This window comes from Caloenas nicobarica, chromosome Z (genome assembly GCF_036013445.1).
Source record: "Caloenas nicobarica isolate bCalNic1 chromosome Z, bCalNic1.hap1, whole genome shotgun sequence".
In the NCBI taxonomy this organism is placed as follows: domain Eukaryota; kingdom Metazoa; phylum Chordata; class Aves; order Columbiformes; family Columbidae; genus Caloenas; species Caloenas nicobarica.
The window spans coordinates 10,578,416-10,593,177 of record NC_088284.1 but is presented as its reverse complement, the minus strand read 5'-3'; the positions used below and the strand labels follow the sequence as shown (position 1 = coordinate 10,593,177).

The 14,762-nt window shown below is 57.0% G+C and overlaps 1 protein-coding gene across 1 annotated transcript; it reads left to right on the top strand.

Annotated features, from left to right (window-relative positions):
* Positions 1 to 189: 189 nt before the first annotated feature.
* LOC136001436 (uncharacterized) lies at positions 190 to 12,206 on the top strand. The gene is made up of 12 exons (XM_065655757.1): positions 190 to 308; positions 884 to 1,111; positions 1,539 to 1,781; positions 2,180 to 2,292; positions 3,494 to 3,629; positions 9,160 to 9,450; positions 9,814 to 9,911; positions 10,171 to 10,363; positions 11,013 to 11,115; positions 11,725 to 11,753; positions 11,946 to 12,017; positions 12,154 to 12,206. Exons 2-12 carry the CDS (start codon positions 1,024 to 1,026, stop codon positions 12,204 to 12,206), a joined length of 1,419 nt encoding a protein of 472 aa, XP_065511829.1. The 5' UTR covers positions 190 to 308; positions 884 to 1,023.
* The last annotated feature ends 2,556 nt before the right edge of the window (positions 12,207 to 14,762 follow it).

Below are 14,762 nucleotides of genomic sequence, written 5' to 3'. Positions count from 1 at the left end.
CTCATCTCTGCCATCCCTCTGAGTGAGGGGGACCAGCACCTCTCTGGACAAGGTCTCCTCACCCCTGAGGATGCTCCGTGAGTCCAGCGATCCTCAGGGCTTTCCCTCATGGCCTTTGCACACAGGAGGATGTAAAGCTCCCTCCAAGTGGGACCCCAAGCTGCAGTTTACCCCAAACCAGAGCAGCTATGCCGTGGACGATTTGGTGCAGCTGAGCTGTGCTGGGGAGTATGTGCCATCGGTCCCCCAGATCAGATGCGTTTCCAGCGGGACGCAGACCTTGTGGAATGAGACTGCCACCTGTGAGGGTAAGCAGAGCCCCACGTCACCCTGGGGTGTCATCCTGGGGTCCTCAGCTGACATCAGACCCTCCATGACATGGTCATGTCTCAGCTCCTCCTGGATGAGAGTCCAGGAACCAGGGACCTGGATGCCTCAGCTTTCCACCTGTCTTGGCAGTGCTGGGGCACCTTTTTCTCAGCACCTTGCTGCGGGGAGCTGCTGGAGTCTGAGCTCCTGGGGAGGAGTTCAAACGGGGCAACAAGGGTCATGGTGCTGGGGGCTACTGTAAGCCCCATGCCTTCAAACAGTGCCTGGGCATATGGCCAAGGTGATAGGAGTGGAAAGCCCTTTGTGTGAAGGCTGGGCAGGAGCCCATTCCCAAATGAAGCCTGAGTGGGACAGCCTACACATCTCTAGGGATGGATGGGGCGGCACTTGGCTGGCCTGTGTTCAGCCTTAACTCTGCTCTAGGCTGCAGGAGAGAGATTTGGAGTTGAGTGGGTGGTAACCAAAGGAGCTGGACACTGTCAAAGTCATGGCAATAGACCCCACAGCAGGCCTCTTCCCATCCTCTTACATCCACCCTTTCTCCTCTCTACAGAGAGATGCCAGCAGCCCCAGTGGGACCCAAGGCTCCACTTTACCCCAAACCAGAGCTTTTACAAGTTGAGCGAAGAGGTGACACTGAGCTGCTTTGTGGAGGACCCCCATCCCCTTGCTGTGATCAGATGTGCAAAAGGGATGACTCCAGGTTGGAAGCATGCTTGGGAGGTGAAGGACAATCAGGACGTGTGGCATGAGGTGGCAAAGAACCTCACCTGCACCACAGGTAAGTGGAGAACAGTAGGTCTCCACTGCAACAACACAAGGAGGGATCTGCATATCCATACCTGTGAGGTGCCTGGGCCACAGCTCAGAAATGGGTCCCAGATGGGAGCAGTCTCTAAGATGGGGAGGGACAGAAGCCTTCAGTGTGGGGCAGGGTTTCTCACTGTCCCCTCATCTCCTCCGTGACTATTGCAGAGTTGCAGGCCATAGGGAAGCTGGAGGAGGCTGGATCCTGCCTCCCAGTTCTCCTGTCTCCCAGTGTCCTATACCACCACCTTGCCCAGGCTCACGCTCCTTTCCTGCACTTGGGCCCTTGACTTTCCTCTGGGTGTTCAATGCTGACACCACAGTCATGGACCAGCCTCAGTCCCCTTCTGCCTTGTGTACCCCCTGTCCTCGAGATGGTATCTCAGACTTTCTCCCTCCAGGAAAGTGCCCAAAACCCCAGTGGGATCAAAAACTTCGGTTTCAACCAAACAGAAACAATTACCGACTGAATGAAGAGCTGAACCTGACCTGTCCTGGAGCTCTGAAGCCATCCGTGCCCAAGGTCAAATGTGCAAGGCAGTTCGTAAGAGTGAACTCTGGAAAACCAGTCTATGAAGATACCTGGTGGGGCAGGAAGAGCACAGGTGCCTGGATACCCATAGAGACGGCCGTAGAGTGTATTGGTAAGTGAGGCAGCAGCAGCTTTGCCATGTCCCCCCTCTACCTTCACATTCCATAGCTCATTGTGGGGTTTCCCCACTGAGCAGCAGGCACAACACAGTCTACCCTTGGTGCTGTGTTGCCCATGCAAACTGTTGAAGAGGACAGCCCAGGCAGGCAATGAGACAAGTGCCAGATGGGCAAGCCAGCAACTGCTGCAGTGTTTTCTGGGCAGAAGAGAAGGAGAGTCCTCTCCCAACAAGACTTACTGAGGGGTCATGTCCTGACAGATGGACGTTTCTCCTTCCCTCTCCCATCAGCAGCTGGAGGGATTGCTGTGGATTGCTGATACCCCACCACCTACCTGTACCCTGCCTTGTCACCACCCACTGCAACTAACACCCACTTTCACCTCTGCCAGAAACATGCCAAAGGCCTCAGTGGGACTCCAGCCTCCAGCTGACACCAGACCAGAAGAATTATAAGAAAAATGACGAAGTGACACTGAGCTGCCCTGAGGGTTTCCAGCCATCTGTCACCACAATCAGATGCTCAATTAATGTCCGGCCCATCAGCTTCCGGCATCCTACATACAGCGTAGATTGGAGTGGATGGGACAGCAGAGGTGACTGGATCCACGTTGGGTCCAGTGTAAAGTGCATCGGTAAGGGAGCCATCTGGAGCTCTCCTGGCTTCCATGCTCTGCTCCAAACTGAATGATTACTGAGATCCCACCACCCACCCCTGTCCCAGCTTGTCACCTCCCACCTGCCTGCCCTGTGCTTGTCCCAGGTGGGGATGTGTCTGGTGCCAGGCTCAGTCTCGGAAGGAGCTGTGGGATCAGGGTGAGGACAGCGGCAGAGCTGCCCATGCCAGACCAGGGCAGAGCACTGGGTGTGCAGGGCTCCAGCCTGTGATTCATGGGTGGTTGGGAGGTTCCTGGTGGGGGTACCAAGAGTGGGGCCCTGCAGATGGGTGCGAGGGCCTGGGGCAGGATCCAGAGCCAGCACTGAGGTGCACACGGAGGTGCTCTGGTCCTTGCTCTCCCTCCAGATGCCACACCAGAGTGCACAGATCTGCTTGCCCCCTGCCCGCCCATGCTGGCGAGGGACCCTGGGGACCTCTCCTGCAGCCCCAGGAGCTGGAGTGGAGGGGACTGAAGGGAGCCCTAGTGCTTGGGGCTTGGTCAGCCCTCGGCATCAGGCTAGAGGCTGTGCGGAATTAGAGGCAGGAGCGATGCCCTCCCGCAGGTGATGGGGATGTGGGGCTGCCCCAGGCAGGGACAGAGATGTGCTGGGTGTGGGGATGGCTGTGCAGGGGCCGCCCAGGGCTGGGTGGAAGTGGACAGGGAGAGACAAAGTGGGGAACTGCGTTCTGCTGGTGGTAGGGGATGGCTGAGAGTGTTGTGGACAGAAGAAGGTGGATGGGGGAGATTCACGGATGAGTGGTCCTCCATGCTTTGGGTGCACAAGGAGAGCCCCCTACTCACAAGACTTGCCTGTGGGTAATGTCCTAGCACATGGACGTATCTCCTTCCCTCTCCCTTCAGCAGCTGGAAGGGTTGTGGCCGCCCCTGCCTGAGCCCATCACCTCCCACCCCAAATAACACCCACATTCATCTTTGCCAGAAACATGTCAGAAGCCCCAGTGGGACTCAAGAGTCCATCTCTTACCAAGCCAGTCATACTACAAGAAGAACGAAGAAGTGATGCTGAGCTGCCCTTTTGGTTTCCAGCCAACCTTCACCCATGTCAAATGTTCAAGCGAAGACCAGTCCTTCAGTCATGGGAAACCCAAATACAGAGAAGTTTGGCTTGGATGGAACATGGGAAGTGCTTGGATTCCCATTCAGTCCGACGTGGAGTGCCTCGGTAAGGAGGGCATTAAGAGCTCTCCTGTCTCAGGAGCTCTCCTGACTGCCCCGCACTGCCCTTCCTGAGCAGGGGAGGGCAGGCTGTGTGTGCACAAGAGGTTTTTGTCTCTCTGCCTGCCTGGGGAATTGGTAGGTACTGCTGAAGGCCATGTGGAGGCAGCTCCTGAGCCTACCCTGTGCTTGTCCCAGGGCTCCAGCAGAGCCTTGGTGGGGATGCGTCTGGTGCCAGGCTCAGTCTCGGAAGGAGCTGTGGGATCAGGGTGAGGACAGCGGCAGAGCTGCCCATGCCAGACCAGGGCAGAGCACTGGGTGTGCAGGGCTCCAGCCTGTGATTCATGGGTGGTTGGGAGGTTCCTGGTGGGGGTACCAAGAGTGGGGCCCTGCAGATGGGTGCGAGGGCCTGGGGCAGGATCCAGAGCCAGCACTGAGGTGCACACGGAGGTGCTCTGGTCCTTGCTCTCCCTCCAGATGCCACACCAGAGTGCACAGATCTGCTTGCCCCCTGCCCGCCCATGCTGGCAAGGGACCCTGGGGACCTCTCCTGCAGCCCCAGGAGCTGGAGTGGAGGGGACTGAAGGGAGCCCTAGTGCTTGGGGTTTCGTTAGCCCTTGGCATCAGGCTAGAGGCTGTGCGGAATTAGAGGCAGGAGCGATGCCCTCCCGCCGGTGATGGGGATGTGGGGCTGCCCCAGGCAGGGACAGAGCTGTGCTGGGTGTGGGGATGGCTGTGCAGGGGCCGCCCAGGGCTGGGGGGACTGGGCAGGTAGAGACAATATGGGGAACTGTGTGCTGCGGGTGGTGGGGGATGGCTGAGAGTGTCCATGGACCAAAGTGGGTGGATGGGGGAGGTTCACGGATGGGTGGTCCTTCATGCTTTGGGTGCAAAGGAGAGTCCCCTCCTCATAAGCCTTGCTTATGGGTAATGCTTGGCAGATGGGTGTTTCTGCTTACATCTCTCTTCAGTGCCTGGATGGACTACTGAGAATTTCCTTGCTACCACCTACCCATGCCCATCCTCAGCACCTTTGACCCCAACTAACACCCGCTTTCACCTCTGCCAGAAACATGCCAAAGGCCTCAGTGGGACTCCAGCCTCCAGCTGACACCAGACCAGAAGAATTATAAGAAAAATGACGAAGTGACACTGAGCTGCCCTGAGGGTTTCCAGCCATCTGTCACCACAATCAGATGTTCAAGTAGTGTCCGGCCCATCAGCTCCCGGAATCCTGCATACAGCGTAGATTGGAGTGGACGGGACAGCAGAGGTGACTGGATCCACATTGGGTCCAGTGTGAAGTGCATCGGTAAGGGAGCCATCTGGAGCTCTCCTGGCTTCCCTGCTCTGCTCCAAACTGAATGATTGCTGATATCCCGCCACCTACCTGTACCCTGCCTTGTCACCTCCCACCTCAACTAACACCCACTTTCACCTCTGCCAGAAACATGCCAAAGGCCTCAGTGGGACTCCAGCCTCCAGCTGACACCAGACCAGAAGAATTATAAGAAAAATGACGAAGTGACACTGAGCTGCCCTGAGGGTTTCCAGCCATCTGTCACCACAATCAGATGCTCAATTAATGTCCGGCCCATCAGCTTCCGGCATCCTACATACAGCGTAGATTGGAGTGGATGGGACAGCAGAGGTGACTGGATCCACGTTGGGTCCAGTGTAAAGTGCATCGGTAAGGGAGCCATCTGGAGCTCTCCTGGCTTCCATGCTCTGCTCCAAACTGAATGATTGCTGAGATCCCACCACCCACCCCTGTCCCAGCTTGTCACCTCCCACCTGCCTGCCCTGTGCTTGTCCCAGGTGGGGATGTGTCTGGTGCCAGGCTCAGTCTCGGAAGGAGCTGTGGGATCAGGGTGAGGACAGCGGCAGAGCTGCCCATGCCAGACCAGGGCAGAGCACTGGGTGTGCAGGGCTCCAGCCTGTGATTCATGGGTGGTTGGGAGGTTCCTGGTGGGGGTACCAAGAGTGGGGCCCTGCAGATGGGTGCGAGGGCCTGGGGCAGGATCCAGAGCCAGCACTGAGGTGCACACGGAGGTGCTCTGGTCCTTGCTCTCCCTCCAGATGCCACACCAGAGTGCACAGATCTGCTTGCCCCCTGCCCGCCCATGCTGGCGAGGGACCCTGGGGACCTCTCCTGCAGCCCCAGGAGCTGGAGTGGAGGGGACTGAAGGGAGCCCTAGTGCTTGGGGCTTGGTCAGCCCTCGGCATCAGGCTAGAGGCTGTGCGGAATTAGAGGCAGGAGCGATGCCCTCCCGCAGGTGATGGGGATGTGGGGCTGCCCCAGGCAGGGACAGAGCTGTGCTGGGTGTGGGGATAGCTGTGCAGGGGCCGCCCAGGGCTGGGTGGAAGTGGACAGGGAGAGACAAAGTAGGGAACTGCGTTCTGCTGGTGGTAGGGGATGGCTGAGAGTGTTGTGGACAGAAGAAGGTGGATGGGGGAGATTCACGGATGAGTGGTCCTCCATGCTTTGGGTGCACAAGGAGAGCCCCCTACTCACAAGACTTGCCTGTGGGTAATGTCCTAGCACATGGACGTATCTCCTTCCCTCTCCCTTCAGCAGCTGGAAGGGTTGTGGCCGCCCCTGCCTGAGCCCATCACCTCCCACCCCAAATAACACCCACATTCATCTTTGCCAGAAACATGTCAGAAGCCCCAGTGGGACTCAAGAGTCCATCTCTTACCAAGCCAGTCATACTACAAGAAGAACGAAGAAGTGATGCTGAGCTGCCCTTTTGGTTTCCAGCCAACCTTCACCCATGTCAAATGTTCAAGCGAAGACCAGTCCTTCAGTCATGGGAAACCCAAATACAGAGAAGTTTGGCTTGGATGGAACATGGGAAGTGCTTGGATTCCCATTCAGTCCGACGTGGAGTGCCTCGGTAAGGAGGGCATTAAGAGCTCTCCTGTCTCAGGAGCTCTCCTGACTGCCCCGCACTGCCCTTCCTGAGCAGGGGAGGGCAGGCTGTGTGTGCACAAGAGGTTTTTGTCTCTCTGCCTGCCTGGGGAATTGGTAGGTACTGCTGAAGGCCATGTGGAGGCAGCTCCTGAGCCTACCCTGTGCTTGTCCCAGGGCTCCAGCAGAGCCTTGGTGGGGATGCGTCTGGTGCCAGGCTCAGTCTCGGAAGGAGCTGTGGGATCAGGGTGAGGACAGCGGCAGAGCTGCCCATGCCAGACCAGGGCAGAGCGCTGGGTGTGCAGGGCTCCAGCCTGTGATTCATGGGTGGTTGGGAGGTTCCTGGTGGGGGTACCAAGAGTGGGGCCCTGCAGATGGGTGCGAGGGCCTGGGGCAGGATCCAGAGCCAGCACTGAGGTGCACACGGAGGTGCTCTGGTCCTTGCTCTCCCTCCAGATGCCACACCAGAGTGCACAGATCTGCTTGCCCCCTGCCCGCCCATGCTGGCAAGGGACCCTGGGGACCTCTCCTGCAGCCCCAGGAGCTGGAGTGGAGGGGACTGAAGGGAGCCCTAGTGCTTGGGGTTTCGTTAGCCCTTGGCATCAGGCTAGAGGCTGTGCAGAATTAGAGGCAGGAGCGATGCCCTCCCGCCGGTGATGGGGATGTGGGGCTGCCCCAGGCAGGGACAGAGCTGTGCTGGGTGTGGGGATGGCTGTGCAGGGGCCGCCCAGGGCTGGGGGGACTGGGCAGGTAGAGACAATATGGGGAACTGTGTGCTGCGGGTGGTGGGGGATGGCTGAGAGTGTCCATGGACCAAAGTGGGTGGATGGGGGAGGTTCACGGATGGGTGGTCCTTCATGCTTGGGGTGCAAAGGAGAGTCCCCTCCTCATAAGCCTTGCTTATGGGTAATGCTTGGCAGATGGGTGTTTCTGCTTACATCTCTCTTCAGTGCCTGGATGGACTACTGAGAATTTCCTTGCTACCACCTACCCATGCCCATCCTCAGCACCTTTGACCCCAACTAGCACCCGCTTTCACCTCTGCCAGAAACATGCCAAAGGCCTCAGTGGGACTCCAGCCTCCAGCTGACACCAGACCAGAAGAATTATAAGAAAAATGACGAAGTGACACTGAGCTGCCCTGAGGGTTTCCAGCCATCTGTCACCACAATCAGATGTTCAAGTAGTGTCCGGCCCATCAGCTCCCGGAATCCTGCATACAGCGTAGATTGGAGTGGACGGGACAGCAGAGGTGACTGGATCCACATTGGGTCCAGTGTGAAGTGCATCGGTAAGGGAGCCATCTGGAGCTCTCCTGGCTTCCCTGCTCTGCTCCAAACTGAATGATTGCTGATATCCCGCCACCTACCTGTACCCTGCCTTGTCACCTCCCACCTCAACTAACACCCACTTTCACCTCTGCCAGAAACATGCCAAAGGCCCCAGTGGGACACAAGACTCCAGCTGACACCAGATCAGGAGAATTACAAGAAGAACGAAGAAGTGATGCTGAGCTGCCCTGAGGGCTCCCAGACACCTTTCACCCATGTCACATGTGCAAGGGCAGTCCAGCTCACCAGCAATAGGCAGCCTGTGTACACAGACCGATGGCTTGGTAGGAACAGCAGAGGTGACCTGTTCTTCATTCAGTCCAGCGTGCAGTGCATCGGTGAGGGAGCCATCAGGATCAGGAGGGTACTTTGCAGGAGCAGGATTCTGGGAATGTGTCAGGGTAAAAGTCATCATGCAGGTCATGGTTTTCCCTTGGGGCCAGTGCCATCAGGTTGATGACCTGGAAACAGTTCCAGGATGAAATATGTCCTGTTGTGCTCTCCATGGCACCAAAGTAAGACTCCAGCCACACAGCTCAGAGGGTGTGAGGGCAGAAGGATGCCTTTGTTCCTCCCTGTGGGCCGTGGTGTAGCCCACCTGGGGACACACTGTTCTTCCCTTCCCCTTTTTCTCCCTGCCCATGTCCAGGACTCTTCCCTTGCTCTCTGCTAATGAGGTTGCCACATCCTTGGAACTTTACATCATATGACCAGGGAGAACCCACTGTCGTGTCAGGTTTCTCTGGATCACAGATGGACACAGCAGTGTCATGACACACACAGGGCAGTGCCCCCAGGGTGCAGGTCAGCACTCAGCTGGAGTGGAAAGGCATGGTGAGAAAAGGAAGGGGAGGTGAGTGGTCATGGACTTGTAGGACTGTGCTGGAGATGGAGGATAATGCAGGGAGGGAGCTACAACTGGAGGAGGGAGCTGCAGCTGGAGCTGTCATGGTGCAGGTTGTTGTGAAGACTAGGTAGTGGTGGGCCTGGTGGCAGCTTGAGCAGCTGCAGTGCCCTTAGCCATGTACTGTGAGGCAGCTTTGAGACTGATATTTGACTGATATTTGGGGGCAGTTGCTTCACTGGGGGAAATCTCCCAGAATGTCATATCAAGACGTTGAGTGCACCATGAGCCCAAACTCCTCCTGCTCCCCTTCCTGGAGAGCTGGAGTGAACAATTTCAGTCTCTCATTTTCCTTCTCCTGACTGGGTGGGGAGCAGGATTGTCTGACTGCAGCATTCTTGCAAGGTTCAGATCGGAAGGAACTGACCCTCTTGCAATGTTTCCTTCCTAGACATCCTTCAGGTTGTCCCTGGAACCCTGGAGATTTCCAGCACTAGCATCAAACTGAACTGGACCTGCAGGCTCCGTGATGCCTGCCAGAACATGAGAGCCATGTGCCGTTTGGCAGTGCCTTCTTCCCCTCCCTGTGAGGCTGAAGAGATGAAGGGAGAGGAGACGCTACAGGGCCAGGAGGGAACATTCACCTGTTCCGCTCTGCAGCCCTTCACTGACTACAGTGTCACCATCTCCCTGCCGCCCAGCACGATTCTGTACAGACAGCTCCACAGGACAAAGGAAACAGGTATGTGTCCACCTACATGAAATGTAAAGGTGCCCTTTGCCCAGCAGCTCAGCCTGATCATCCACTCCACCCAGTGATGGTCTGGGAGTGAGGCTGCTCAGAACCTGTGGGGCTCAGGGAAAGGGGCTGTAAAGAGCCCTGGTGTGTGCTCTGTTCAATGTCCCTTCTCTCTCTCCTCCTTCTCACCACACTGTTGCTGCTCCTGCTGCTGCTGTTGTTACACACACCCTTTGTGGGGGACAAATCCTGCCTGGGGAGGCCCTTTGCAGTGTGTCCCCTGTACTCAGAGCTGCCTGCACCCTGCTCTGGGATCAGCCCCTTCTTGCTGGCCCCATGCATGATCTCATCCTGCTCTGCTTCCAGTGCCAGACAAACTTGAGAAGCTGTGGCTGGATCCCACCACAGGGTTCCTCATGTGGAAGCCGCTTCCCTCCTGCAAAGGGGAGATCATTGGATACCAGGTACCAGGGAAACATGGATTCCCTGCGGTCCCCCTTACCTTGCCAGGCACCTCCCTCCCTGAGCTCTGTGCAGGCAGCCTGGAGAGAGGTGTGAGCCCTCCTGGAGCAGGGCTCATCAGCTCTACACCGCTGGTGTTTCTGGTGGGGTCATGTCCCTTCCTTTCCCCAGCCAGCAGTAGCAGCTCCTCTCTGCAGAGCTGCCCAGTGCCAGAGTGGGAGGTTGGTGCTGCTCCTCAACAGCTCCCTGTCCTTCCTCTAGCTGAACATCACATCCTGGAGAGCACATGATGGCAGCTCCCTTGAATTCATGCAGGTGCTGGTGAACCAGTCTGTCACTCAGTACACACCTTCTCATCAGGCACCTGGAAGCAAATACCTGGTGACAGTGCAGGGCCTCACAGCAGCTGGTGCTGGGGCTGTGTCAGTCCTGGAATTTCAAAGCTTCTTCTCAGGTAAAGTTTGTTCTGCCCTGGGTTTGGCTGTGGTGACCTCGCTGGAAGTGGGCACTGAGCCTGGAGCTGTGTGTGCACCCACCCCATCTCCTCCGAGAGACAGGCCAGGAGTGTGGGCAGCCTGAGAGCCCAACGCAGCGGTGGGGCCGTGGGGCTGGGTGAATCCTGCTGTGAGGGGGAGCATCACCTGGTCCCCAGCGCAGCTACATCACTTCAGCCCGTCTTTGTGTCTGTGAGAGCAGAGTGCGCACCTCTGCTCTTCCACAGAAGAAGATGATATCCAACCCTGCTTTCAGGTGCACGGGGTCTCATAGTCAGACAGCAGTAGGGCTGCTGAGCCTGGGTCTGTGTGTCCTCTTGCTGTGCACAGTCTGGTTGAGTTGGCTTCCCAACCCTTTGGTTGTGTATGGGAGATGGGACAAGTCCCTGTGCTCCTGAGCCTCCCTCTGCCCTGCCCTGCCCTGCCCTGCCCAGCCCACGTGAGGGCAAGGGAAGGCTGCGCCTTGCTGCCTGTCCCTGCAGCAAACAGGACAACAGAGCCTGGACACACGTGTCGGCTCACATGCACATGCCCAGCGTCAAGGTCGGGGCCATTTCTGGCACATGGGCCAGGCTGTGACACTCACCCCTGGCTGTGTGTTAGTTGCAGGGGAGCCTCTGGGTCCATGGCCAGGGATGGCAGTCACAGTGGTGGTGGTGCTGTCGGTGCTGGTCCTCCTGTCTGCAGGGATCCTGTGGGCTGTGCTGTCCAGGTGAGTGGCAGGAGACTTGGAGTAGCTGCTCTGCCTCAGGCCATGCTGTGCTGTGGGGTGGCTGGGGATGGACAGGCAGGGTTCCCCCAGCTGTTCTCATCCTTCTCTGGGTGCCAAGGATGCAACGTGCTGGTCCCACCACGGTTTGTCCCATGAGCATATTCCTTGGGGTTCGGGCAGCCACCTTGTGTCCTCAGGGACCCCTCCCTTCTTGCTGTTGCTGCCACCACGGCTGTTGCTCTGGAGTTCTTCTGAGGCACACAAAGGAAGGTTTGCAGAGCCCTCCAGGCCTATGCCACTGAGTTTAGTAAGGCTCTGGGCCACTTCAGCCACTCCCCTGTCTCAAGACTGCACTTTGCCTTCCCAGGAAAAGGAAGGCCTCTCCCAGCAGAGCCGAGGAAGATCATTACACAGGTAGGGTCCCCATCACAGAGACAACTGTAGAGATGCTGTGGGAGCTGGAGGGGAGCAGGTCTGTTGCAAGAGAGCCTGTTGTCATCCCAGGGTGTCTGCAGGCAGCCCAGCCGGCGCTAGCTGACCTGCCAGAGCAGTGTGTCCCATATGTGCTGTCTCCGACCAAAAGCCCCCTCCGACTGCCCCTTCCCACAGCTCCTGGCTGGGGTCACCCCCTGGTGCCGGTAAGGGCTGGGAGCTGCCCCTCATGCTTGCCCTGCTCAGGGGAGGCAGCAACTCTGCCCAGCCCTGCTGCCCTGACGGTGTATGTCCCAGGGTGTCCTACAGCCCCCAGCGCTGCTGCCTGCCTGAGTCTGCCCTGATCCTTCTCCTGCGGCCCCTGGGTCCTTCAGGCTGTTTCTGTCATGTCCCTGCAGAGCTCCAGCCCTGTGGGAACCTAGATAATTACTGTGAGATCAAGGGGACTCTACTAGCAGTGGAAGATGCAGGTAGGAGATGGAGTGCCCGGCCTGTTCCCATGCATGGCCTGGTGAGGGTGGAGAGGGGCAGTTGTGATGGCGTGAGCTCCCCTTGCTTCCAAGGGCACACAGCAGCTTCTGCCTGGGTTGTTCTTGGTCTCTTCAGGTAAAGATGGCCAGGCTGGAAAGCCTTTGCCCCAGTGCCTGCCTGTCCTGTAGTCCTCAGGAGACAGTTGGAGAAAGGAGAAAATGGGGAAGACGTCCAAGGTTCAGTGCTGATGGCACTTCCCATAGCCCCTTTTCAAGTCTTGGTCCTCCGCCACTATAAGCAAGGCCTGATATAGTTTGTGTTTGGTTATTTCTGCTCCTTAACTTTTCTCCTTCATCATGCTCCAACATCCCCTGTTACAGAGCAGGAGCAGCGCAAGGCCTGGGACGTCCTACTTGTGCCAAGAAGGACATGTTCTGGTAGTCCTCCAGTGCTCTGGCAAAGCCATCTCACCTGCATCCTGGTGCCTGCAACTGTCCCCTGAGACTGAAGCATGTCATTGGGTCCCAACCCTTCTTTCCTCACTCCATATCCCCATCTCCATCAAGACTCTGGCCCCTGCTTGAGTTTGGCCCAACCGTGCTGCCCTCACAGCTATTCTGATGTATCCAAACAACCAATAAATTGTTCTTGGTTGCAGGAGCTGCCTGCCCCATGACAGCTCCCACCTGGTCGTGGTTCTTCCCTATTTTGTGTGTGAAAGCCCTGTCCCTCTGAATGAGGGACATCTTCCCATGAAGGAGAAGGTTGGACAAAGCTTTTCCAGCCCCCAGCAGTCCTGAGGAAGCACACTTGAGAAGCTGTGTGCTCCCAGCACAACACTTTGGGTTCCTACTTTCCCTCCTCCCCATCCTACAGGTAGCATGGTCTCAACTAGGCCTAGCTGGACCTCTGTGTCAGTCTGTTACCTCCCCCATGGGTTTTGGTGCTCGTCTCCCATTTCGTTAGGTGTAATTTTCCCTGGCCGTGTTGGGAAATGTCCATCCTGCAGCCTTTAGGATCTACTCAATCTTGGGTGCTGCTGCTGCTCCGGTGCAGCCTCCAGCAGCCACTGCCTCTTCCACACTGAGGGATGTGGTGCCCGGTGCAGCCTGGATGCTGAGGGTGTCCTTGGTGAGGAGCACACTGCTGAAACATGGGGCAATTGACCACTTTCTTCTCCAGCCTTTTTTTACCCCGGGATGACCTGCATGTGCCAGTAAGGACATGTTTTGACAGTCATTCATATGAGTTGTCTGACAATCATTGTGGCAACTGTGAGTGGTCCCTGGGACCAAACCATCTCCTTCCCATGGACATTCATTTGCGTGACCTGCACACCTGATGGAGCTGCTCTTGATGGGTGTTGGGCAGAGAGGGGAAGAAGGAGCTGAATACCGTGTGGCTGCTGCTGGTTGAAAAAGGGGAATGCACAGGGCTGAGATACAGGGAACAGATGTTTTGCTTGTGCTCCTGCCACTGCCTGGGCTCTCCTGATACCCACTCCATATCCACATACATAGTCAGATCCTGGGCTGTCAGTCTCATGACTCTGCCTGCTCTGTCTGGACAATCAATAATGGCTAGTGGTTTGGAGGGGGCTGCCTGCACCTGCCCTGAGCTCCTTCTTGCTTCCCTCATCGCCCCTGTGAGGTGCTGAGCTAAGTTCACCTTGTTGAGGGGAAGCCATGAGCAGGGCTGCTGAGGCCTGGAACTGTGGCTGACAGCCTCCCCAGGCCTTCAGGACTGTGTTGGGCAGCTCCGACGTGCGTTTGGATGGAATGTGTGTTGAGAACCAGTGAGTGGTGGTGCTCCCTGCCATTTTTCCTGGGTGGGAGTGTGTCCTGTGCATGTGACATGGGCAAAGCATGTGACATGGACAAGCATGGTCTTTTGCTCGTCTGCAGCCCCTGTGTCTGACCACCCAGCTCTCTCGGATATGAGACATGTGTGAGAGTTGGTCCGAAGAACAGGTTCTGCCTGAACATCGCCATCAGGGACTTGGAGAACAGAACGGACTGAGAGGAAGAATTGGACAATGATTTGGAGAGAGGCCTGAAGCAAGGAATTGTGTTGTGCAGGTTTCTCTGACCTGGAGGCTACAGGTGCTGTATGGACTCTACCTGCTGCCTGAGCCAAACTTACCCCCACCACCTGAAAAGAATTGCGTTACAAAGGCCTCTCTGACCCGAGGACAATAATTGCTGTCCAGAAGATGGATTTTCGCCTGTTGCTTGAGCCAGACTTGCCCCCCACCTCCTCCCTGTAATAAAGGCCAACGAAGGAGAGCATGTGCAGAGGGTCTTGAGGTCACCCAATGGGCCAGTAAGAGACCCCTGAACTGAGGCACCGCAGGCGCAGACGGGCCCTGGCAAGCGAAGCGGGCACTTTTTGGGCCTGCGTAGTCAAGCCTGGATTGCGCAATAAAGGCGGAAATTGGCCTCGCTCTACGGGAATGAGGGGGGATGAAGAAGCATAAAAGACAATTCCTGATGGGACATCATGGAGATCTCCCCACCGGAGGATCCTGAACCATGACGGAGGACCAGAAGGACTCTCGTCACGGGACCTGAGACCAGAGGGACGCCTTTGGAGCTCGTTCGGTGGTAAACCCAGCCTCATTTCTGCCTTTTCTTTTTACCTTTCCCTTTTCCTCTACTCTCTTTCTATCGCGTGCCGCTTTACGGGCAAATTAATAAAGCAACATTGCTTGATTGAATTATAACCCCGTGGCATTTTGGTTGCCT

Bases quoted from the DNA above. Each gene is read 5' to 3' on its own strand.
- LOC136001436 (XM_065655757.1), top strand. From the start codon at position 1,024: ATGACTCCAGGTTGGAAGCATGCTTGGGAGGTGAAGGACAATCAGGAC. The intron at 1,112-1,538 runs GTAAGTGGAGAA...TTCTCCCTCCAG, and splicing joins GAACCTCACCTGCACCACAG to GAAAGTGCCCAAAACCCCAG. The intron at 10,364-11,012 runs GTAAAGTTTGTT...TGTTAGTTGCAG, and splicing joins ATTTCAAAGCTTCTTCTCAG to GGGAGCCTCTGGGTCCATGG.